This window comes from Cheilinus undulatus, linkage group 9, assembly GCF_018320785.1.
Source record: "Cheilinus undulatus linkage group 9, ASM1832078v1, whole genome shotgun sequence".
In the NCBI taxonomy this organism is placed as follows: domain Eukaryota; kingdom Metazoa; phylum Chordata; class Actinopteri; order Labriformes; family Labridae; genus Cheilinus; species Cheilinus undulatus.
In genome coordinates, this window is record NC_054873.1 from 43146258 (window position 1) to 43173880 (window position 27623).

The window sequence follows — 27623 nt, forward strand, 5'->3', positions numbered from 1 at the left end:
TCCATAATATGATAAAAACACTGTAGCCTCTCACATCATGCTCTCCCCACAACAAAGTCCACCAGTCCTTAAAGATGGACATGAGCACCAGTTTTTCTCCCATAGTCACCCTCCACTAACACCTTGACAAAATCCCCATCTTCATCTTGCACAGATAGTTATAACACTGTTTGACGCAGGACTATTTTTTATTAAACGCTTATTTCTGTTCTCTTATATTCTATATTTATCAACTGAAAATTACACAGTATATATAAAATGCCTTGCTCATAGTATCACAATATATCACAATATATGGATATCAGTACCCCTGTATTGCGATATGCATCATATCACCAGATTCTTGCCACAGCCCTACATGGAGGCATGAGAAGTAGAAACATTTCACTTTCATTCCTGGACTGCTGTTACATGTTCATTTCTTTGAAATAAATTAGTAGATATAATCTGCTTTAACTGCTTCTGGAAACTTTCAATATGCGCCAGGCATCTTTAAAATAGGAAGTACAAGTAAAAAAAAAAATAGAAGAATAAGACAACCCACAACAATTATGTTCACTGCATTGGAAATAGTAATAAATTTGACTTAGTTTTTTGTTTAGCTCATTTAATTAACTATTTCTTTTTGCACATGGGTTTAAAAATATAAATGCTGGTATAAAAATGATCATAAAAGCTTTCCCTTCTTACTCTGAGTTATTAGTACTCTTAATGGTTCAATTGAGAATAAACAAAAATCTGTGACAATTTGACACTTAGGAATAAAGATTCATAGTCCTCCTGGTAACCACAGTTCCCCATCCCCACTTTGAATAATGGAAGATCATTAAAACACATTTATACCAACTGCTGAGGATAGGTTTTTACTGTTAAAGTGTCTAATAATAAAACTTCTACATGTGCTAAAGTTAATTTCATAGTTTTACATTTGCAGGTAAGATCAGAACTACATGTTTAAATTAATACTTGACCATATTTAAGTCATGTTTTTGGCATTTTTTCAATTATACAAAAGTGTTAAAATTAATTAAAAAGCTGTAAATTAGACTTCAACATTCTATTTTATAGTGTCATTGTTCTTCTTGCACATTAATGTGTGAATGAGTGCAAAATTAATCATTTCATCCTCACATATCAGCAGCCAAATGTTGGCTAGAGTGCTCTGAAGTGTTCTTAGCGAAAAACAAATCATACATAGGAAATATTCTAAAAGATTTGTTTTGGGGCTTTTTGCCTTTGATGGAGAGAAAGGCAGGGAATGATATGCAGTGGAGGGCCTAAAGCTGCAACCTAACCACTAGGCCATCTGCATCCCACAAAGAAATCTTTGGGGAATGTCAGAAGCTGTTTTAAAACTGCTTAAGAGGATTTTAAAACACAATACTTCTTAAGATCAGGGGATGAATGAGACCCAGTGTTCAATTTAGTTGATCTAGGAATAAAGTCAGTCAGTATTTTTATATATCTTCACCGAAAAGAGCAGCCCACATAAATCCACAACACAATATCACCGACTGTTTTATGGTGACTTAAAAAGAGCCAAAATTCAACTTTATTCATATACCAAAAACTGCCTCTAAATATTTGATTTATTTCCTATTTTAACATTATAAATAAACATTGATTATAATTTTTTATGACGTAAAAAGTAACACATAGTGAGGCAACATTTGATTATTTCATCTTTATTATTTACAACTCAAAAAGGAGATAAAAGTTCAACAGTACAACTTAAAGTAACTAGTACATGAGGATATGAGCAGGGTTTGGGATTTTCCTGGATCACTGTTCCAATAAAGCATCAATGAAAGCCAGTTTAGAAGTGTATAAAACTGCAGTTCCTTGAGTGTCTGAGCCTGACTGCAAAGGCATTGTAACAAATCCCATGTTGCATGTATTAAGGATGGATTTACCAATACATAAACACAATTTAAAAATCATTAACATGACTCCCTACGCTGTTAACTAAGCCAGGATGTACAAAGTAGATAAAATACACACGTCAGTAAAAACTGCACTGTATGCACAGACACACAAGAACATACAATATTCATACAGTACGTCAGTGAGGTTGTATGATCTAGTGGTTCTGCTGACTCTGCTAACATACTCCATCCCATTCAAGTCATGTCAATGAGCTCTCAAATACACACACTTTTTATCCACATACACAGGCCAAGGCCAAGTAGAGCAGCCCATGTAAACTGAACACATATGCTCGCATTCATTTTTCTGACCTCTGACCTCCATGACCCTGAGATCAGCAGTTCAGGGAGTCTCTTTCTCGGTGTGAAATGTGTCACATGTCACATGTGAGGAGTAAGTGATGTCACTTCAACACGTCTTAAAGAGAAACTCAGACCAGTCAGATTTCAGGACGGTCACTCCTCTGCAGTACAGAGACATGTGCTTTAAACTTGTGAATATCATGTTTACATACAGTTTGAGACTGGAGGGAATCTCGTAAAGGTGGAAGGAATGATGAAAGAAGGATATGTGAAGATTGTGAAAGCAAACCTCCAACAGTCAGCAGCAAAACTGGGCCTGGGTCACTGTTTAGTCTTCAAACATGAAAATGAACAAAAACATTTGTGGCCCCTGGTAAAGAATTTCCTCCAGAAGACCAAAGCAAATATTATTGAGTGGCCTGCACAAAACCCTGACTTGAATCCCATTGAAAACCTGCGGGGTGAACTTAACACCAAGGTCCATGCCAGAAGATCTTAAATCTGGAGGTTTTTGAGACAAGAATGGGGTGGGATTCCTCAGGAGATGTGTCTGAGACATGATGAAAACTACAACAAATGACTGCAGGCTGTTATCCAGCCAAACGCAGACACAACTGACTATAAGCATCAGGGGGGCTAATAATTTTGACCCAGGTAGTTTTTGGTGTTGTGAAATAATTTTGTTTCTGCATGCAAAATAAAATGATGTACCAAATTTCCTCTAACAAAGACCAGGAGTCAAACTGTGGCCAGGGCCGTGGTCCACAAAAGCAAATAAGGGCCAGCCCCCCTTTATAGGGCGAGTATTATAAATGGTTAACATGGTAATTCCTGTGTGTTCTGAAACAGCGCAGATTTCACTGCTTTTAGACGTGAGTCAGTTTTAATTGGCACAGCTTTTCTTAACTTGACGGTACAGATCGTCCCATGCAACGCCACTCAGCCACTCAAATCCTTTGCTCAGAGCTCGCAAGCAAACCTGGAAAACTAGAGGCGCATGGAGCAGCGGTGCAAACAGGAGAGTTTACAGAGAGAAAGATGGAGCGAGTCAGTGACAGTAGAGACTACTCAATCAGGAGAAGAAGACGGGTGTAAATGGACTGTTTCATCAAAAATGGACAGACAGTTAAAGGCTCATTCTTCCTCAAGCTATGCATGATTTAATACGGTGTGTCAGCGTTACTACGAGACACAGCAGACATCTTTCAGCAGTAATCCCGACCAACATCTGATTTGAAAACATAGAAATCAATGAATTAACAGCCTGGTTGATGATTTGTCTCACATTCAATGACCCACAGAGTTACGCTGATTTTAAGTCAACACAAAATCTGCTTACAAAAGCAGATCACCTGTCACTGTTAGGCCGGCCACACACTACAGGATTTTAAGCCCAATCTGGGGCAAGATTTGCCTCCCCCGATGATCGGGGGGGCGTATCCCAAGAGGAGCCTCATCGCAAATGACTTTTTGTCTGAGTGATCTGCATGTGTGTGGTGTCAACACGATTGTTTTACTGCTCAAAATCGCGTCGTAGCCTCTAAAATCCCTAATTGTAAATATTAAATACGTTTGATATTTATGATTCTTGGTCATAGTGCCACTGACGGACAACCCACAACAACCAATGAGAGCAAGCAGACCGGGCAGCGTCACAGCCAGATCATACGTACCTTCACCACTCAGAACCATGAACACAACGTTAACTTAATTTCAGCCAGGATTTCATCCCAAGTCTTTCCCTTGTTTTATGATATTTGCTGCACCTGTAACACATGCCAGGACAGCCTGTTGTGGAGAGACAGCAAGACAGTATCGACATACATCCATGTTTTGTTTTTTTTCTGAAGTCACGTGATCACACAAGGTCGTAGGCAGGTTGGCAGGTGTTTGGTCTCCAGTGATCTGACAGTCTGGCTGAGTCGTCTAGTGTGTGCATTCAGAGGATTTAAGATGAAAAATCTTCGGAAATTGTCCTGAAGTCTGTGGTCTCTCACAGTTTAAAAATCGTTCCAAACTAAAAAAATTGTCTAGTGTGTTGCCGGTTTTAAAGTTCAGATTTTAAATGTGTAAAATAAGATTAGAACTTTATTACTCACTAAATGAGAAAATATGAGTGAAAGAAGGAGAGGGACAAAGCCGTTAGCTGGTTTAACATTCATTTATCAAACACTAGTTTGTTTCAAGCTTCTATTTTATTCTATCATCTTAATATCATTTGGTTTTATTATAACCCCTGACTTAAAAATATATAATTTCCTATTGAAGTTACATTATGACATTTTCTTCATACTAAAATATGAATAATCATACTTCTTAGTGAGAATTAGAAATAAAGGCCTGGCTCAAAATAGAGAGCCTCCTTCTTATAAAGGCCTTGTCCCCCCTGAAATGTTGTAAATAAAGGCCACATTCTTTATTTGTGGGTTAACGGTAAGCATCCACAATAAAACTAGGAATTCCTTGCTGTGTGTAACAGCCCTTTAAAAAGACTTGAAAAAAAGGGGGGCTAACAATTTCATCCCCATCTGTGTAAGCCATGTTTTCATGATCATTTCAGGGTTAGGTCACAGTGTATGTCAGTACACAGCTCATGGATTGTACAAAGTGTGACAAGCCAAAAAGTGAAATGTCATCTTTATAATGATAGAATGAATGAGGGTCTCTATTAGTAGATGATGTTTTTGTGTGTGTGTTTTATACCAACACAGCACTGCATGCAACATCAGTCCTGAGGACAGGTTACCTTTGAAAATGTATCAGTCACTTTAAATTATTTATGAACGAACAAGTTTATTATTTACTATTATTCATAGATCACTAAAATGAGGGTTGTCCTTTAGAGCTGTATCAAGCACAGTCGTTTTACATCATTCTGGAGACCACTACTATACTGGCAGTATATCTACTCCTGGAAATTGTGATCAGGACCGATCTAAAAGACTTAAAAAATTCTCCTGTATGAGATACAAAAAATGAATAAAAAGGATGGTTATGTGATCATATCTCATATATGTCATCATATATGATCAAATATAATAAGTTCATGGCAGTGTCATTGTTATCATAATGATTTATGCTCAAATAGTCCTTTTTTGCAGATGATTTCTTTTTAATTATTTGATGATGAAAAAGTGAATATAACATCAGGACTGACAGCTGTGTTGATGATGCTTAAATGCAGCACTGTGCACTAGATTGGTATAGTAGAATAGGATCAGGGAGTGGAAATTTAAGGAAGCCATGGCTGTGAGTACTTGCTGCAAAGTGACACGAGACTCTATTAAGCTGTACAGAACTGAGGGATCACTGGTTAGTTCAACATGTGCATCTGTTAGAGGAATGGGCAAGCATCAATTCCGCAGCTCGATCATTTCCTAACCTCATATATAAAAAAAATTCTGTATTTAAGTTCATAATGGGCAATCAGAAATTTCAAAGCTGAACCATTAAAAGGGGAAAATGCACAGGCGTTTGTCCACTTCTGGTTGATTCCGGTCAAAGATGGTGGATGTATATGGAATTTAAGAGAGCTCTTTCAGAGATGTATGACAAAAAAGTCTTCATGTGTGTTTAAAAGGGGCAGGTCGTCACATGAGCAGCCCGAACATGATGAACTGAGGGAGGCTGAAGATCAGTATTGCTCTTTAGATCGCTAACAGGCGCTGACATCAGATCCTCCGGGGTAACTCAAGATCATACACGCACATCACACGTGCCCCGGAGCCCTAACATACATGACGAGGAATAAACGCCAAAAGACAGACACAGACATACATGTCACACATGTGACCAGACTTAGAGGACTTGTAAAATACAGAGAGCAGAAGGAGAGGAGAGAAGGAGGAAGAGGAGAGGAAGTCAGCAGACCGTGACACTTCAGACATATGGGAAGACCGAAGAGAGACGAGAGGATAAATAGTGAGTTTGTTAGAGAAATGGAGAGACGCAGAAACAGGGGGAGAGGGAGATGCATCCAGCTGTTTGTCCATCCAAGCTTTGCTGTAATGAGCCCATGTTTGGCTCTATGGAGCATCGCCGACGCCTCATCTAACTTCTCCAAACTCTAACAAGCCAAACGGCTATTTAGATTTACCTCCTACCAGAGCTGAACCGGACCCAAACAACTAAGCACATAACAGCGTGGCGCTCCCTTAAATGGACACTCTGACATTTTGAATGTTGGCTGTTTATTTTTCTTTAACAGATACTTGTCAGCATGTGGGAAACATTTTTGCTTTTAAGTTTTCATAAAATGGCTCGGCAACATTGTTAGCGTTGCTGAGCATGTCTTCCACTTGCAGCCTGCTGCGCTCTTTGGCTGAAATTAGAAGAAGCTTATAAGTCATCGTGTGGTTTACCAGGTAGAAGTGCAGAGGTTCACACATGTTCATCTCTATGATTACAGCCCCACTACTGAGTGCTGGTCTAAATCTAGAGTTCCTCTACCAGGGTTAAAGCTTTCTTATGAAGCAGTTAAAAAGTTGATGTGAATGTATTTTAAATGAAAGCTGCAGTTGTCCTTGACAGACAGAACTTCTCTTATGAAATCTGGACAAGATGATCCCCTAAAACTAGGCAGTATTCTAAAGCTTCATACTCACTAGGCTGTAACAGTTCAGAGATCATGGTTCCGTTTGAGCTTGGTTCAAAGGGAAAAACAACAGAAGTCCCCTGATTTGAAACTATGAAATATAAAAATGAAGACATGCCTTTAGGAGTTATGTATATCATGTATAATCTCTGAGGTGAGCAGTCACAAAGCTTTAAGTGTCTCAACATGTCCATCCATCTGTTGTGTGTGAACAGTGCAGCGGTTATTCAGGCCCAATGATGTATCCTCTGTGTGTCCAGTTCTCAGTCTGTGTTAAACCAGCAGTGGTTCTCAACTGGTGGGCTGGGACACAAAAGTGGGTCGCGGAGCTGTCACGAAGGTGTGTCTGTAAAAACTGGCATAACCTCAACCATGTGTTACTTTTGGCAGCTATTTTTCATTTTAGTCTTAATTTTAGTCATTAAATGAAATGCATTTTAGTTTTAGTCACATTTTGGTAATTTCTATCCTTTTTAGTTTTAGTCTAGTTTTAGTCAATGAAAACTCAAAACATTTTAGTCTAGTTTTAGTCCATAAAAAGTCCTCTCATTTTAGTCTTTACTTTGAGTCCAAATATTTATTTTATTGCCTAAATCTAGTACCAAATCATGGTAGTGTGTTCTATGCACCCTGTCAAACCTGGGGACCCTGCCAGTGTTAATTTCTTTGACTAAAACTGTTCGTCGACAGCCGTTTTTTTCCATGACAAAAAACTAGACAAACAGAAATAGATCTGTGATGACCAAAACTGACAAAAACTAAATTTAAGTTGACTTAAACTAGACTAAAATGTAGTTTCTGTCGGACATTCAAAACCTGTGACATTTCTCCACTGTGGGTAAATCTGTCAAAAAACAATGCAGCTGCATCTCTTCTGTGTCATCTGTAGAAAGCAGCAATTAATCGCAAATGAGATTAAATCACAATATGGCCTGCTGTTATTTACAAATCACAGAAGGTGCAATATTACTTTAACTTGAAATTTGTCAAAATAGCAGTTTAATACATTCATTTTTTTGCAGCAGCAAGATTTTATGTACATAACGCAATAATTCAAGTGTCATTTTTTTTAATGGTTAACAAGAATCCTCCTTTTCGTGTTTTATGTGCGTTTTGTTTCAGTCGAAATGAGTGACATAAAAATGATAATCCCCTTCAATAAAGCAATGGGTATCAAATTTATAGTAACTAGTTAGTTCTGTCTAATATTGATGAAGCTTGCCATTAGTTCATACCCCCAGCTGCAGTCCGCTTATAGCCAGCTTCACCTCTTCCACCCCAGCCTCCTCTTTTAAAGCTCAAAGCTTGTTGCACCCCTATATTCAGATTTGTACTACTGTTGATACATTGATTGTAAAAGAATTTACTTGTTTTCATTGTCATTTATGTATCTATTCATATAAGGGTTTCTATTCATGTACGCCCTGAAAAGTCAAAGCAGCTGTTTGACTAACCCAGAAAGCATCTTTAGAGCAGAGCCTTCTCCACCAAGTTAACATGTAGATCCATTTTGCAATAAAATAGTTAAATGTGTGATGAGTCTTCCTGACTGATTGTAGGTTATGATATATAATGATTTATTGCTTAAACCTAATAAGAATCACATATTAAATCGTAAACGCAAAAAAAATTGCAATTCGATTTTTTTTTTTAAATAGTTCAGACCTAGTCTATCACGACCTATGTGGTGAGGCTTCTGCTGCTGTAACTGTGAATGCTGGAGGGCAAAAAGGACAGTTCACAGATACAGAAGGCAGAGAAGGCTCAGCATCATTGGCCCTGACATTTAGCTAGTGCCATCAAAATGATGCTCCAAAATCTTTGCTGTTATTTGGCCCCCATGTAGGTATCAGACTGGTTGAAACCTACAATCCAATAACATTTTAGTTCAGGATTTCAGTCCACCTCTTAAAAAGGAGGCTGGTCTCTTGGGTCAGAGAGTGTCTAGGGTCATCTGGCATTGCAAATAAAGTCAGAGCAGAACAAGTGGAACACCGGAAATAAGTCTACATTGTTTCTGTCACAAATCACTCTGTGCCCTCCAACATTGATGTAGATTAAGCACATTCACTGGAAGCAGCACAAACACACAGTATGTGGCTTAATTTAAAACCCTGGAGTGAATTCTGCCATGTATGACTGCCTTTTTCTCTGCTTTTTGCTGTATGGCTGCAACCATGACGTTGGTTCTAGACAACTACAAATACCCTTACACCCCTATTTATCCCACTCACCACGTCAGCACTATGTCTGTGTGATATTTTAAAAAGCCTGCACAGCTGGGTTAAGACTAGGCCATTTTCACAAATGATTTTATGATACATGATGTTGAAAAACCCTCTCCTAACTTAATCTATAATTTATTTAGAACTAAAATGTGCCGTGGTACTTAAATACTATTTTTGGCCCCGATGTTAAACCCCATCTGGCCAGAATGATCCCTCACTCAAGCCTAGAAATGCTTCCTGTTTCTAAATCTATGAAAGTGAAAGTGAAGGTTTGAACTTTGGATTATCACAGCTTTATGACATCCTGAGCTTCAATCAGTATGATGACAAGTGTATAATTATCATAGTTTTATAATCATTCCAGACATCTCATTGATGTGGAGCTGGTCGACGATGTCCTGAGATGTCTGTGTACTCAGAGGTGGTGGAGTTACAGCTATTTTCCTGTCTGGGTCTAAAGATGAACCTGAATCTGTAACTGTAACTATCTATTTTCTTTACATCCTCTGATGCCAGACTAGCCCAAAAAACTCCAAAATTAGGTTTACCTGAAAGAAAGTCTCCCACTCCATAAATGTTTGTTGTTATGAAGATGATTGAAAACTGTGGTTTTCATTCAGGTCAGATGAACCAAGTCAGTTAAATCGAAATACTGAAGGAAAAAGACAGCTGGATGGTTGGCAGTGGCAAAATGCTCTGGGCTGAGCCCCTAAAAAAACAGAATCTAAAAATATGGACAATCATGATCCTATATTATCACCCAGCTCTACTGTCAGGGCTCATGGGCTTAATTTTGTTGCAGATATGTCCTTCAAGTCACATAAAAAACATTTTGAAGACAGCCACTTTTACCCAAGAAAGACTAAAAAATCAGACACAAACGCCTGGACATACTTCTTTCTTCTTCTTCATTGACTTAAGGTTTGATCATGCTGGCTGTCAAGTTCAGCGGGCAGAGAAAATACTAACACAAACCGAAAATAATCAGGTAAAGGTAAATATGGTATTCAGCATTTATGGGAAAAATAATTCAAAATTTTAAACAATTATTGAATCAAATTAAACTCATACAAAAGCATTTTATTTGAGGTTTAACCTGGCAGAGCCTATTACATCAAAATGCTGCTCATGTCTCAGCCTTGTCTGGCTTATTTTGACCCACAGTCAGTCTGCCTACTAAGCTGTGTGGCCACTAAGTGAGAGAGGATAAAGTGTCAGGACCTCAAATGCATGTGTGATCCTCTTTAGCATCGGTCACTGGACACTACGTTCAACAACAACAGGCTGACAGAAAACACACACCAGGATCACATCTGCATATAGTCATTTAATATCTTATCTTATTATAACAAATTAACTAAGATTTTCCCTTATAGGTTTATAGAATATTATTCCTTCATTAACACCAGTTAACATCGGTTTGTGGCATTTGAAAAGCAAGTGGTAAACATTCATACTAATGCTACTGAATGCACCTCACATACACAATGGAGATGATTTGATATCTGAAAGCTCGGACTGTCTGAGATGACTTCACCCAGATTGATGTGGTAGTGTTAAAACAATGTGTACAGCATGCTGGAGATGCAACAATGGACCGATAAAACTGATCATGATAATTGTTGGCAAAAGTCTACTTGTTTGTTGTGTTGTGCAATTTTCATGTCACCTGCCAGACAGTTTCACTTTCCTTTCACTTTCTCTTACCCACAATTTCCACATACACAGGCTGCGCCATGCTCCACGAACAACCACGTACACAGGAAGTTGGTCTAGAGCGTTGTGCTACAAAGCGGAGCCCTGGTCAGAGGGCAGAGATCACGGAAGAACAACTGCACTGAGAAATACTCAAAACTGAGTCAACCCATTCCAGCTAATAAAACATCGATATTTAAAATAATTTACCCAATGACGATATCAATACCAATCAGGGCTGAATGATTTTGAAAAATAATCTAATTGCGATTTTTTTTCCCTAGTATTTCAATTACGATTTGATATGCGATTAGTTCTCAAATTCCTCATATTGTTTTGTACCAACAAACACCAGCAAAGAATCATTCTATATTATAACCAACACAATATTAGATAAAACTAGAGCTGAACATTTTTGAAAAATATCTAATTGTGATTATTTTGACTCTTATTGCAAATTGGATAGAAATTGATTTATTAAAGGGAGTTATTATTTTTATGTCGCTTTCATATTTAATAAGAAAAAGATACCAAAAAAGTAGGATTTTTGTAGACTACTCTAAAAAATTACCTCTTGATGTTTGCATGATCTGTAATAGAGGGCTGCATTGGGATTGGGTCCTGCGGGACCCAACGCAAATCTCGCGGGAGTGGGCGGTTTGAACTTTGCTGCGGGCGGTGAAAAAAAATAAAAACACTGCGGGATCAGGATGTGGCCTAGTGACAGGATGATGGAGTCAACAAATGATGTAGAAAAGAAGCTCAAACAAGGTCTTTACACCAGAAAAAGAAAACATCTTCTTGGCCTGTGCCTGTTTTTGCACAAGGCACTGTTTTTCGTTTCTGATATATTCCGTGACACTTTTGTTTCCCCTTTACCGCCGGAACAACACCCGGTCTGAATCTCTATTAATGGCCCATAAAATGACATGTTTTCTCCTGCAGGACGAGAGAAGACACAAAATCAATGCATCTCTATTACTGTGTGGGCATGAATTCTCAGGGTTTTGCGGGTGCGGGCGGGAGTGAAACACACACGTTGCGGGTGCGGGCGGGAGTGAAACACACGTTTCGGGTGCGGACGGTAATGGTCAGAAATTCAGCGGGAGCGGGATAAAGAAAACAGTCCCACGCAGGGCTCTAATCTGTAATCTATAACATTTCTGCTGCTGCTGCTGCAAAAAAAAAAAAAAAAAAGTTTTAAACTGCTATTTAGACACAAATTTCAGGTTAAAGAAATACTGCACCCTCTGCAATTTGAAAATTGCAGCAGGCCATACTGCGATTTAATTTTTGATAATTTTCTGATAATAGGGGTGTAACGTTATCTATTTATTTCTTTTATTCATCCTGAACTGTGGTGGTTTGGGGGTCACAGTTCAGTGCACGTAGTCCAACGACAAATACGTCAGAAGAAAAGAAAAGAAATGGGACAGTATTTTCCTGTCAGTCTTCATGGTACTAATACTGATATGTGCTTGCTTACTGCTGTTAAACCACTAATGAAGAAGAGGAAGTGGTGGGCATACTAAAACACAAGAAGACGAAAAGTTGACTCCCTGCTACTGCAAGTTGGAGCAGGAATAGTACATCAACAATGGAATATTTTACCTTTGTGGGGTTGATTTGTCATTCACTCCGGCATGAGTCCATACTATCACTGCTTCGACATGGGCGAGTACATTAGGAAGTTAAAAGGTTCATGTTTGCTTAAAGAATTTGAGATTTTATGTAAAATTATGTGGCTTTTAACTTCAAAAGTTTACTTTTCCTCATCAATGGCGCTGTTGTAGCTCTGTGACCCACTGACCTCCTGGTGCCCTCTTTTCTCTCGCTGCAGGATGAGACGTAGTGTTGATATGGTGATGATTTACGATCGGGAGCCTATGCATTTTGTTGTATTTTGAAAGTAGCGGACACTCTCTGCTTGGCGAAAAGTTGCTGTATTTGGGAACTGGAGGTAACTTTGAGAAGATTTTCACGATAACCTGAGGGTGCGTGATAGGACGATCTTAGATCATAAAGAAATAGATTGTACTTACAAACTGCAAAAGCACAGATATCACCATATTGCATGTTCTACCGTTGCAGCTCTAGGCTGCCTCACCCCTCCCCCAAACGCAGTCTATGGGAGGTTTTCCAGATGTATGTGTGAAACAAATCTATCTGGCGTGTCAGGTTACTAAAGGGGCAGGTAGGAGAAAAAGTTCATTACCAACCCTGATCCTTTAACATGTACTTGCATCTGCTGTAATAAACAAGACAAAGACGTGCCCAACTTTGAGAAAGAAACAAAAAACAGCCCCTGACACAGCGGCTACACTTGAATTAGAGCTTTTGTTGATATTGGCAATACAGACCTCTTAAAAAAATGTGTTTCATTATGTCTGCAAAATATCCCCTTACTTTTTTGTGGCTCAAAGATTTAAGTTTACAAACCAGCCTGATTTCACATTATTAACTAGGCTTCCTACAACAACAAAAAGGCTGTGCTGGTTACACTACAGACAAGTCGAACATACAAAAGAAAAGATGCAGCTCCTGGATGGATATGAAGGGTTTTTTTCTAAGACTACCCAACCAATAAAAACGTGGCCAATTAAAACTCTTTCATCAACTTGTGTTTGATCAACTTTAAAGGGACAGCCCTGGTACTAATGTTTGGACTGTGATCTTTGAATGGAGACAACACACTTTTAGACGAACACAAAAATCTGTTGTTCCTGGTCCAACATCCCTCTCTGTTATAATTATCTGTTCCTTTCCAACTTTAATTAAGCTAAATAATCAACCATGAGCGTGTCCACCTGCACACATGCGAGCCTGTACTGTGTCTGTTTGCATAGATGTGTAATGTTTGCATTGCTTGGCAGGAGAAGAGACTAAATGTCAGAGCAGGACTGGTGATCTCTCTAATGTAATGGCTCTGAACAATAGTGTATATCCAATTTCATTAATGGCATTGTGACGTTATTACTTAGTAAGATTGGACTTTGGTGTCACAAGCTTCATATAAGTGAAGGGTCCGTCTGCACGCACAGAGAGGTTAAACCCAAACAGGTTTAAAGGTTTTAAGTCATCGGAGGAGTCGAGTTCCTTTTCAGCTCAGTGAGACGTGGAGGCAGAGCCGGGGTCAGTGCTTAGTGAATGTAAATGCACAAGGCTGTACAGGCTTTTAAGTGCCAACCTAGTGACGCATGTTGTGTCCTCATATTAACTCTGAAAAAATAGTGGTTATAGCGGAGCAAACCTTCCTTTAATCTGATCATCCGTCCTATTTTAGGAAGTGCTAACAAGTGGCCAACGTGGTCCGACCAGAGGCAATTAAAATGCTCAGTGAAGTGAGAAACAGGGCAGATGGTCGGGCAAAATGTGGCACAGTCCAGCTTGATGCACAACTGGTTAAACAGGTTTTCTTTGCTAAGGTCTGAAGCACATGTGCCCTCCATCATGGTATCTACAGCAATAAAATGGCACAGCGTATCATCTGAATTTTGTTTTCTTTTTAACTATTCTGAGCCTGATTTTGACTGGAAATCACTGAAGGCAAAAACATGCCAGAGAGCTGGGATGTCAAACGGCAGCAAAAAGAGAAAAACTGCCTGGGAAATGAGGAATACAGGTATGGGTAAAAACAGAAATCCTTAAAAGAGATACATGCAGAAAGAAATGGTTAAAAGACAATCTGCTTTCTGGACAAAAAAATAATGCTGAAGCATAGTAGGGTTTGGATGACCGGGGTATTAATCTCTTGAAGATAATAGACGCCAAGAGTGAGTTAGAATTTCCACAAAAGTCATTAATTTATAAACTTCAAGGATTTCATGAGGCTTTGTATCAGATGCTACTCTTCATTATCATGAAGATCATCTCCTCATCATTTAAACCAGAGGGTGGTTAATAATTTAATAATTTAGCATCTCTAACTTCAGAAATGCTTTATTTCATTTAACCCTTTTGTACCTAGTGCGTCTCCGACACCTTTCACTTTGCACTACCGTAATTTTATGGCAGTTTGTGCTCTCTGAAAAGTTCAGAGCTTCACAGCCAACATGTGGTTTTTACAGTAATTTGACCTTTTTTCACCAAATCTCTAAAAATCAAATGCCCTTCCCTTGTTTTTCTTCATTTTAAACTGTTAAAACACTCTTTAAAAATGCAGTACATTGTAAATAACTGCCAGATATTTTAAGTTCTAAGAATTCAGGAAAAATGTGGAAAAGTACACACAGGACATTTTCTGGGCTTTTTATGGTTAAAATAAGAAAAAGAGTCCAGACAGACATTTTGAGACTTAGGTGTTGGTTAACAAAGTTACCTATTTTATTAAGTATTGTTGAGCAAGAGAGATCATTTTTAGTGAAAACCACTACAATCTAAAGCCAAATTTGTTGGGTCAGTTAATGGCAATTTCCATTATGTGCTAACAAACTGAGCTGTATATCCAGGTCCATCTGTGGTTTACTGTAAAATCAGGTATATAACCCCCACTTTTAATACCTTTTTTTCCATCTAACAAGTCAGCTGTAGTAGGAATGGGCAGAATACGATAATACAGTAACCCAGGCTTTATTTAAGAACAGCCACAGTATTGCTTTAACTACTGTCATGAAGACGGTGCCGCGTAATGAGCGCACTTTTATAATAACCTTGAGAGTATGTGTCTATTTCCACCAGCAGCCCCACTGTCTGTGTCAAGATGCTTTAAAAGGGATAAAGAACTGTAAACGATGTTCTGCTAATTAGGCAAACGACAAACATGCACATATATACTGGCACATATGTCCTTGTGTGCCGTGCTAGGCACAGCTGGCACAGGTGTGGCACAGGTATGGCACAGGTATGGCACAGGTATGGCACAGTATGGTCTTCTCTTGTCAAACTGTTAAAGCCAAACTGTTAAACGTGCACCAGTGGCTGCAATGGGATGCAAGACAACTTGAGTTAAAAAAAACATTGAATTCTTCTTTTTTGGTGTAGAAATGATAAAGTGTATTAATGTCTCGGTGTGTCCTGCAGCAGCAACGCCAGACGTAATAAAACCCATCAAATGTTTTTTTAAACATTTAAATTTATCTTTATTCCTTTTTATGTGTAATGTAGAAGAAGTTTATCAGTGTTTGGTAGCAGTGTTCAGTAAAGAAGTGATTATACTCTTAATTTATATAGTCTGCAGAAGTAGGGATACCCTTCATTTTAAAGTGGGGATACTCTGTGGTGACAAAAAAATAAGTAGGTACACTCCATATATCTGCATATACCCTGCACTACACCAAGGGTAAAAAACAGTTGGGAACCACTTGCTAATATGTATGCACCACAGGTAGGAGATAAATTTCATAACGTTGATCTGTTTTAATCACATGGATCATTTTAGACCGTTTACTCCATAACCATTCAGTAAAACATGAGCACATTCGTTCTCCTTCTATCAGTGCTGCATCATGATCAGTTATTATTGTTTAATGTTTTTTAAGACATACTTCTAATTTTGCTTGAAATAACCATCCACAGAAGGTAACAATTAAATAAGTTTCTTCTACATGAAGCCGCATGGTCATGCTACAAACTGTGCCAAAAATAAGCACTGTGATTTTGTCAAAGTCAGTCTTGTGTAGCTTTCTTAAAGTTTTGTGACGTGTAAATGGCCCTTGTACATAAGATGTCCTGACAGTAGTCTTCAGGGTCTTTACTGCTGCTTATTCCTCATTCTACCTGGCAGTTTTCATTCTGAACTGAATTATTTGGACAAGGACGCCAGGTGAATTTAAAGAAGCAGAAGAAAAAGAAACCCAGCAACACTCCAGGACCCTGAGGACTGGATTTCAGGATTACTGCAGTCGATCTTTGTCACAGACATTGATTTTGTCCGAGCTTTAAATGTCGTCTTAGCTAAAGGTAACAAATTCACAAAAACACTAACAATAAATCCTGCTGGGGTCAAGGTCTTTACCTGCATTTTGGTACTGATGATGCTTGAAAGTGTGTCAAACATATGGGCATCTAACCACAGTCACGCAGAGATCAAATCTGTTTTCAAAATGACACATAGAGTGGTGTTAATTGGTATCAACATTTTTAAAAATAGGGCTGGGAAATTAATTGAAAATTAGGCTAAATCGCAATATGACCTGCTGCAATTTTCAAATTGCAAAAGGTGCAATATTTCTTTGACCTGTAATTTGTGTCAAGATAGCAGTTTTAAACTTTTTTTTGCAGCAGAGATGTTACGCATTACATATCATGCAATCATTCAGGTGCCACATTTTTTTGGTCTACACTACAAAAAAATCCTACCATCTTCATTTTTGTACTTTTTTCTTATTAACCCTTTAAAGCCTGAAAACACAAATTATAGCCAGAAAATTCTAAATTTTTTGGAACTGAAATGTTTATTTCACTTTCTAATGAATTCCAAAAAGTCAAAATTTCCATAAAATTCAACATATATATATATATATTTTCATCTCATTTGATACATTAGGTGACTTTGGTAACTGATAATCCACTTGACAGCATTTTTATCATTTATCAGATTGTATTCACAAGTTTTTTTTAGTCATTTATGATCATATTGATTAGATAGAGGTGTCATAAAAGTATGTATCATACATGATACAACAGGCTTTAAGGGGTTAAATATATGAATGATAAAAATCCTCCAATGCGATAATTCATATACAATTTGCAATACAAGTCAAAATCATCAGAATTACACACTTTTAAAGAATTGCTCAGCCCTTGTTTAGGACTAAAAGAAAGTTAAGGAATAATCGCATATCAAATCGCAATTGCAATATGGTGGAAAAAAATCGCAATTAGATTATTTTCCAAAATCGTTCAGCCCTATTTAAAAATAAATAAAAACAATCATATTTATGCAGTGAAGGCTGAGATGGCACGACTCCTAGTCCCTGGTATGGATCAAGATCCAAAAATAAAGGGTCCTACTTTCTTTTAGTGCCACTTAATAGCAGCTTTGTGCAGGAAATGACTATTTCCCACAATCCTCTGCAGAACTGATTTTAATACAGGCTTATCTTAATATAAGTGTATATATTTTTAAAACTATAATGTGTCTTTAAGCTACTTAATTACCTTTTTTCTGAAGTTACTACACTTGACCGCAGCTGTGGATGAACCTAATGCAAGGTAAAAGCATAACTGAAAGCTCTGTAAGTTCAAGGCAAACTCTGATGGCTGACAGACTGAGCTGGACATGTATCAGGTACAACACCTGATACATGCTACAGTCTCTGGCTAGGACACAAGATGTTGTAGATTATCATCACTGCTGCTACCCTGTAGGCATTAAGGTGTAAGAAGGATGTGGTTTCTAACAAAAATACCCTGTTCTCCATGTACAGACGATGAAAACCTATGCACCTTCATCAATATATAAGCCATGCATACTTTTGTGGGGTTTTAAGCAGAGCCAACCAACCAACATCAGCATAAGTCCTTTTTTACTTTTTAATAGTTATTCCTTAAACACTTACATGTGTTTTGAGGACCGATGTTTTAAATCTGAACCACAGCTTGTTTAATTTCTTCCACTTAGAAGAATTTGATTCTTTAATTTCAAACACTCAGTCAAGACTGTCTACAGGAACTACACTGCTGTTAAACCTGATGTTTAATTAGGGCAAGGATGTCCAAACTATGGCCTGGGGGCCAACTGCTGCCCATGGTTCATCTTATCTTGGCACGTAGCAAATTCTAAAAATAAAATGAAAAATGGCCCACTTGAGAACATGAAGGTTGTGCTCGACTGTTTTGTCCTTCTTAATTTCAACAGTAGGTACTGCTCCTAGGTCACCTCTGTAAACAAACATTTTAACAAGAAGAATTTACATGACAACAATGTACAACACAGTTACAATACAGTCTGGATTTAAAATGCCCTGATGAATAAAGACAAAAGTATGGTGGCAGCAAATAGAAGCATAAACTACACTCATTTGCTCATCTGCTCCATCTCAAAACCTGATTTACCAGGAATATACTAATGCTGATAATCATCGAGCGCTTTACATTTTTCATCTTTGTGCAAGTTTTGCACTTATTTCATGTCTAAATGTGAGGATGAATCATCAGCATTTCCCCTCTCAGCTGCACCGACCATTCTCCTCATCCTGACCAGACGTGGATCTAAGGATAACCAGGGCCCCAGAAATTAGATTGACCACCCCAAAATCTCTAATAAGTGGCCATTTCCCCTCCAGCCATTAATGAAAATCTGTGATGTAGGTTTGTTTTTTCTCATCTTTCATAAGTATATGAAAGATGAGGTATAATAAAGTGGCCCAGTCATCCTAACATTTCTCTATATGTAGCCTTAAGGGAAAAATAAAATAAAAAGCTTGCTTACTTCATAATTAGGAGAATTCACTTCAAATTGAAAGTACAGGCTCCATTAAAAACAGGCACACAAGGCCTGTGCTTGAAAAAACGTGTATGGCATGAAATCGTTATGCACTCCCTGCCAATATGTTAATGAATCAATACAACTGTAAATGCTATGATGGCAGTTTTAAAAATACATTTCCTAAGGCGCAGTTAACAAAAAATGCCAGCAGATGGCAGCAGTCATTAAACTGCATGATGCAGGAAACTCAAAGACACAGGATTATTTCAGGTTTCTTCAAACAACAGAAAGTCAGGAGTTGGATGTGAGTCAAGCCAGCAGTGCAACAGACAGGGTAGCAACAACAGCTAGGCTAATGGGGCTAATCTGTATGATCCCAATGGTGATGATGATGATGATGAATGATACTGGTAAGTCAGAATTTCCCTCAACTTTTAAACGAGCTCAGGAGATCATATGCAGCACTTTTTGCTTTATTTGTACACACGTGCCAAACAGCAGCGCTGATGATGAAGGCTTCAGATGGCTGTTTAAGGAGTGTGAGCATACAGTTTAACCCCCGCTTTCCGATCCGTTACAGACAGAGCGGTGTCGTTTTATGCAGATACAAAGCAAAAAGTCACTCTTACAATGCAAGTGGGCTTTCAGAAAAAGAAGCCAGAACATTATAGGAAGATTCAGAGACCAATATTGTTTTTTTAGGGTCAATACCTATTATAAGTAGTTCCTCATGAGACCGATAACCAACATTCAGAACCAATGTCCATTTATTATGCCGTACAAAATGTACTTAATGTGGCATAAGTAAAACTGCATGATCAAAAAAAAAAAAAGAAAGAAAAGAAAAACCAAGGTCTATCTGAACGAGCAATGGCATCACAGCAGCCTGTGGCACTCAGGCTTAAGATGTGATTGGCTAGTACTCACATATCATCCAGCCAATAAGATTGTTTTGTATACAGGACATTTGGTGAGTAGGGAGGGTGAAAACAAAGCCAGAGAGGTAGACACACTTTGCAGTGGAATCAAAGTAGCACAATCTGATTAAATAATTCAATTGATTATCAATTTTAAAAAAGTGCCAGTGCTAATAATCAGCCAATTGCTAAATATTGGCCTCAGTAATCTGTCGTCTTCTGATGACCAGTATGAAAAATAACAGGAAAAGAGACAACAGAGAGGGTCATTTCAAGTTTTACAAGTTAAAAACTACTATTTATTTATATCTTATTTTTCATAAAGAGACCATTTATATTATTTGGGTCTCTTAAGTTTTATAACTAAGTGTTTTAAAGAATAGGATCTTTACCCTTGCTGGTATTCTCTAAAAACCGAAAAGCATCTGTGGGAAATATCTGGCCCTAGCGCTGTCTGTCAGTAAGGCTTTTAAAAGAACATTTTGCAAATAATAACTTCTTTTTTACTTGATGTTTGTATTTGATAAACCGATTATTAATCACTAATGATGGAATCAAATGATGTCTTGTTATATTTTGTTTCTAAAACAACAGGCTGTCACAGTACGAGTAACAGGTTGTTTCTAGTACAGTAGAGCTTTCGTTCTTAATTATTAAAAAGATGTATTGATAAGCCTGAGCTAAAATGAGTTTGTAAATAGAAGCTCATTGGTATCAGCAGATACCCAGTCCTGTGCATCTCTAAACAGGCTTTAAATAAGCTGAAAACTAAAAAGATGGTGTCTAAACTTGTAGACAGTTGGCTCACTCTCACATTCCTTCACAGCAGGAGTGAATATCCAGACACAAGAGCTGCCATAATAAGGACCACACGTGTATTAATGATTTTATACATAATTTGCTAAGCTAACATTTAGCCGTCCAGTAAGCAGATTGTAACCAGCACTGTCTCCATCTTCATCCCCTCTCTCTTCCTCCCTCTGCCCATCACCACTACACTGCTGTCATGCCGTGGCTTTAGGCCTCTGCTGCTGCCATGTCTCATTCTGAGCTCTGTTAGCCACACAGCAAGTGACAACAGCGATAACACAAACAGGAAGCACAAACACGTCCTCACCGGGAGAGTAGAGCCTTGCTAGCTGTCGGGCCCCGGCGTGCTGCGGTCCCCAGCGAGGCGCAGCGCTGCGTGCAGCCGCCCCGTGCTCATTTCCATTCGGATCCTCCTCCGCCATGGACCGGTGCCTGATGTCGGTCTCGGAGAGAAGCGACGCCGCCATAACTCCTGCCCGCTGCTCCCCGCTTTGGCTTTCAGCTATAAGACATCAATTATTGATCTGTCTCGGTCAATAACTGTTGGTTTGGTTTGTGCCCCGGCCTCAGGTGGCTCTTGTTGCGGCTGGATGGAGGAAGGAGGCTGGACCAAGTGATGCTAGCAGAGATGTACCGGAGCAGCCTCCGCCACCCGGAAATACACGGACAGAGCTGCGCTGACACACAGACCTATTTCACACAGACCTATTTCACAGCAGCAGCTTCTGTCATCAACAGCTGCTAGTCCTCTAAGAGCAAACACTGCCTGAACCGGTTTGCTTACAAGGAAGTCACAACAGTGCTTTTGTAGTACGGAGTTCCCTTTATTCAGTTTTAGGAAGTAAATACATGACGACACTTTGATGCACTTAACGGCATTATCCTGACTGCTACCTTCAAGTGCAGCTTGTAAAATTTCCTTTAACAGGTAAGGGCCACCTTAATAAATAGACGCATCTGGCCAAAAGAAAATATAAATGTCTAGCAAAGTTTGAAATAATAATAATAATGGTATATTTAGGTTAATGTAAGGGGGGGTATTAGGGTCAGGCAACAAAAAAATGGGAGAGGAAAGTTTTTTATATAAAAAAAAAAGTCAAAAATGCAGAGTGTTATGTGGAAATACAATTTTATGAATAAGGCCAGATTGTTCAGGAATAAAGCAGACCATTTGGAACCATAGCAAACAGCTCATGTGACTGCCTCTGCCATATGCATTGTGTAGACGAATTAGTGAAACTTTACTTCAAGGTCTCAACATTTTGGCTTTTCTCTCATAATTGGTTAATAGGAGTATCTTCAGGTTTTGGCAGATCATTTCAACTTTATTCGAATAGCATGATGAAAAAAAACGTCCTTCTCTCTACTGTCTGCATGACCCTTATCATGTAATGTACTACAGTCATACTTATGAAGACTTAAACAAAATGTAGACAATGCCTTTGAAACGTATTCACCCCTTTGGTCTTACTCTTTTATTGAGTTTATAAATCAATCATGGTCAATATAGACTAGCTTTTTTGACCAAAAATATAATAAAAAACTCTTTAATGTCAATGGGAAACAGATTTCTACAAAGAAATGTCAATTAAACAAAAATCTGTAAGGTTAAATAAGTGATTGTGTAAATATTCAAACTCTTCAATGCGACTGACCTCATTCAACAGAAGTTCAACCAGCTGGTGCTGGTAGTCATACAATTGGGGAAATGAGGATCACCTGAATGTAGTCAAGGTGTCTCAAGTGTTTGTAGTATAAAGACACCTGGTCCAGTCAGCAGTTTATCAGTATTCCTGGCTACCATTACTCCATGAAGACAAATGAACACTCCAAGCAACTCAGAGAAAAAGTTATTGAAAAGTACAAGTCAGAGGATGGATACAAATAAATTCCAAGGCACTGAACATCCCCTGTAGTTTGGTTAATCCATCATCAGAAAGTGGAGAGATACAGTACATTTGTAAATCTGCCTAGATAAGGCCATCCTCACAAGTTCAGTGAGCATGCAAGAAGGAGACTAGAGAGAGAGGCCACCAAGACTCCTATGACTACTCTGAAGGAGTAGCAAGCTTCACCAGCTGATGTGGGAGAGACTCTGCATACAACTGTTCGTGGGTTTTTCAGCCGTCAAAGTTTTATGGTAGAGTGGCAAAGAGAAAGCCTCTGTTGAAGAAAACTCAGATTAAATCTAGACGTGAGCTCACCACAAGGCATGTGGGAGACTCTATGGTCAAGTGGGAGAAAGTTCTTAGCTCCAATGAGACCAAAACAGTGTTTTTTTGATGAACAGCAAACACTGTACATCACCACAAACACACCATTCCCACGGTGGTGGCAGCATCATGCTGTGGAGATGTTTCTTGGCAGCCAGCCCTGGAAGGCTTGTAAAGGTAGAGGGTGAAATGAATGTGGCAAAATATAGGACAATCCTGGAGGACAATCTTACTCAGTCTGCAAGAGAACTACACCTGTGGAGAAGATTTATTTTCCAGCAAGACAATGACCTGAAGCGTACAGAGAAAGCTAAACAGAAATGGTTTAAAGTCTACAAGGTGGATGTTCTGGAGTGGCCGAGTCAAAGCTCAGACCTCAATTCAATAGAAAATTTGTGGCTGAACTTGAAAAGGCTGTTCACACCCGAGCTTGTTGTTCCCCAGCTTTGTGCAGTTTGCTCTTATTTCATGTCTAAATGTGGAGATGAACTGTCAGCATCTCCCCTCTCAGCTGCACAGGCCACTCTCCTTATCCTCACCAGAGGGGGATCTAGGGATATCCAGGGCCAACCAGGGCTCCCAGAAATTGGATTGACCACCTGCAAATCTCCCACAAGTGGCCATTTCCCTTCCAGCCATTAATAAAAACTTGTGATGTCGGTTTGTTTTCCTGAAAGATGAGGTGTATTGAAGTGGCCCAGTCATCCTAACATTTTTCTATATGTAGCCTTAAGAGAAAAATAAAATAAAAAAGCTTGCTTACCCCATAATTAGGAGAACTTATTTTTAATTGAAAGTACAGGCTCCATTAAAACAAGCACATTTTCAGTTTTTGCACGACAGAGCTCACAAGGCCTGTGCTTGAAAAAACATGTATGGCATTAAATCATCATGCACTCCCTGCCAACATGTGTATCGATACAGATGTTAATAAATTAATACAGCTGTAAACGACGATACCCTACACAACCTGATTGAGCTTGATCAGTTTTGTAAAGAACAATGGTCAAATTGTAGTGTCCAGTGTCCACACAGATTCATCACTGTGATCACAGCCAAAGGTGACTCTACTAAATACTGAAATTGAAAGGAGTAAATATTTATACAATCACTTATTTCATTACACATTTTATCTAATTAACATTATTTTTTAGAAATCTGTTTTCATTTTGAGTTCAAAGAGGTTTTTTTTTGTCAAAAAAAAAATTATATTGACTATGATTTATGAAACCATTAAAAGGAATGCAGATATAAGGTGGTAGATAGTTCTTTAATAGGCATGTAAAGTTGAAGTATTTTTTAGTGTGATGTCTTCTGATTGTTTTTATAAATATATCATTACCTTGAATAGTTGTTTTTTCAGTGAGCTGCCAAGACTGTTTCCCTGTCTGTGTTGGTTTCTACTTCCCTAAACCTTTCTCAACTGGTAGGTCATGACCTAAAAGTGAGCTGCTGAGCTGTTTTCAGTGGAACAAAATTTGTGTTTTAAAAAAATGTGGCAGAGTCTGTGATTAATTGGCACCTTAGGCCGGCCACACACTACAGGATCTTAAGCCCAATATAAGGCAAGATTTGCCTCCCGACGATCGTGGGGGCGTTTTCAAAGTTGAGCATCGTAGCAAACTACTATCTGTCTAAATAATCCTCGTGTGTGTGGCGTTAACACGATTGTTTACTGCTCCAAATCGCGTCAGTGCCTCACAGACCCTGAACCGTAAATTTCAAACATGTTTGATATTTGAGATTCTAGGTCGTAGTTCGTATTCTTTCCTTTGTTTTAAGATTTTTGCTGCACCTGTAACACATGCCAGGGCAGCCTGTTGTGAAGGGACAGCAAGGAGTAGGCTATCGACAGACATCAGTCTTTGTTTGTTTATTTCTGAAGTCACATGATCATGTGAGGTCACTGGCAGGTTCGCAGGTGTGTGTTGTCCAGTGGTCTGACAGTCTGGCTCAGTTTGTGTGTTTAGAGGATAAAAGCTTAAAAATGGTTTGAAATTGTCCTGATGTCTGTGGTCTCCCACATTTTTAAAATCGTTCCATATTTTAAAATTGTCTAGTGTGTGGCCGGCCTTACACAGAGATGCACCCACGCATCCAAGCTTTCCAGGGTCAGCTGTCAAGAAGCATCCCCACAGCATGATGCTGCCACCACCACTTCCCTTACAGTGGAGATGTTGTGTTTGTTGGGATGTGCAGTGTTTGGTGTTTGTCAAACAAAGCATCTCATCTGATGGTCAAAGAGCCCCATTTTGGTCTCGTCAGACCTAAGAACTTTCTCTCACTGGAGACTCCCACATGCCTTTTAGAGAACTCTAAATGTGTGCGTAGGGCTTTTGTAATAACAGGTAAAGTTTAGTCATTGCTAGGTTCAAGTGGCACAGCAACTAGTTTGGCCCAACTGTGACAACAACTTGTGCAGGGGTTGGCCTGGAGTGTGTGTGCTCAGATACATGAATGAAAAATATTTATTTACTCTGTCTGGTTTCACTAAACATATCTAATTAAACTATAAACACTGATGTACCCTGCAGAAACTGTATCTCTGTGCTGTGTGTAACACAGCAGAGTGACAACATACACTGTAAGTCTTCTTAGCTTCTATTTAATGAAGGTTAGCATAACTTAAAGCAGGGAAGCTGTTATCTTTCATTCATTAATTCATTCATTAATTCATTCATGTGTCTCCCTTTCCCCGCCCTGGTATTCGGCTGGTATGGGCGTCTACTCACTAAAATTCTAATCCACTCCCATTCTGCCACGACCTCCCTTGATCCAATCATCCTGCTGCTGCCATATTTTAAAATCTGTTCTCCTCTCCTCTGCAGTCAGTCTGTTGTTTCAGGGCGTCCACAGAAACTCTCCTCCACCCCAGCCACCTCCAGAGCTGAAAGAACCAGCTCTTTTCTTGCTGAGCTGAGCCAAAGGATCCAGATCACCAAAAAGAGCTGGAATCCCAAAGCTATACACTTGTACTCACAGCGACATAACAGAGACTGAATTAATAAGTTGCTCTCCAGCGCTGTGACATCTGAGCTGGTGCCGTATGAAGACCTCTGTCAGGATGGATGAACCCAGTGGGATTTTTACGGCATGAGCGAGCAACAGTCTCTTCCTCACTGCTTATTTACGTTGCAGTACAAAACAATCTGCCACATTCTATGAATTTCACTGAGAATACAAATAAAAGTCAATGACCTCAGTGTGCAAGTGTGTATGGTGATTTTTTTTTTTTGGATTACAGATCCAAAAAATGCATCAGACTCAGTGAGTTAGGACCAATTGTCTCATCTCTGAAAATCTAGGCTACATACAGTACATATAGTATTCACAGCAATTAAATGTCCTTTGTTGTAATTTTTTACTTTCATTTTCCAAGAGCCGTTCATTATTCTCAACATTAAACCCACATGAAGCTGAACATCTTCCTCATGGGATAAAATAAATCATTAGTGACACTAATTATAAACTGGCAGAAAGTGTCTTTTCTGATTGTTGCAAACTGTCGACCAGTCCCGTGGTCATCTGTCACACATGATTCTTCCTCTGTTAAATAGACGGATGAATTTGACATTTGTTAGAACGAGTGCAGTGTAGACCCAGCGTACAGCAGTGTGTGAGATCTTTGCTCTGTGGTTACACTTGCAGGTGACGTGTCTATTGGGTCATGGACGCCTGTAGCTGTGATCAAATTTGATCCAATCACTCTCTTCTTTGTCTTTGGGTTCTGTTTAATAACTCATGTGCATTAACACGTTATAGTGCCAGAAGCCAAAGAAAGCTGTATTTCATCACTCTTGGATAAGCATTCAAAAAACAGATAACAGAAAAAATGGAGGCGCTAGAAAGGAGGTGACTTACACGTCAGCTAACAGAGAGGAGCACTAAGGCTGGACTAGTCAAGACAAGGATTCTCTTTGAGATATGCCAACTGATTCTCAGAAAAGATTCACCTGACCCGGGCTGCTGCTGAGGTTAGCTGGCTGGAGAGTAGTCTGAAAAGACGGAGCAGGAATCGTGGGCCGAGCTCAACTTACCTGAACTATTCTCAATGAGGATGGATGCCGGTGTTTACATTCTGTATGCTGGAGAGGTATTGTTTGCTAGTAATTAACACTGGGCATGTTCAGAAGGCTTAACACTGCAGTGACATTAACAATGAACAAAAGTCATTCAATACAGGTGCTATATGCGCAGTGAGGCCTTCTTATTAGGGTTAATATCAGAGTATTATGTCTGCTGTTTTATAAGTGAAATCCAAATTCATTGAAATTGTCAGCAGTCTCCTTAAGTTAAAAACATTTAAGAAAAGTTAGAAAAATAAAATTCCTTTCTGGAAAGACGTGAAATGTAGCTGCTGGATCCACAGAATTGACACCAGAGAGTGACTCGGATATTCATGTTTGGAATCTTTTAACTAGAATATAAACAGAAATTATGATTTTTACCATCACATGTAGCTTTGATTGACCACTTTTACAATTTCTGTGTGGATTTCTTTTACTCCTACTGATGGCACTTAGCCTCCAGCGCACACATTTATCTCCTTGTGAATAAATGCACATCACAC

General features: G+C 38.9%; 1 protein-coding gene across 1 annotated transcript in view; it reads right to left on the reverse strand.

The window, feature by feature from the left end:
- The window catches only part of si:ch211-212o1.2 (uncharacterized protein LOC492735 homolog), an 82931-nt gene extending 61288 nt beyond the window's left edge, over positions 1–21643 (reverse strand). The window contains exon 1 of the mRNA XM_041795363.1: positions 21148–21643. Coding sequence (XP_041651297.1) covers positions 21148–21307 — 160 coding nt within the window. The 5' untranslated portion in view covers positions 21308–21643. The remainder of the gene's footprint in view (positions 1–21147) is intronic.
- Positions 21644–27623: the final 5980 nt, after the last annotated feature.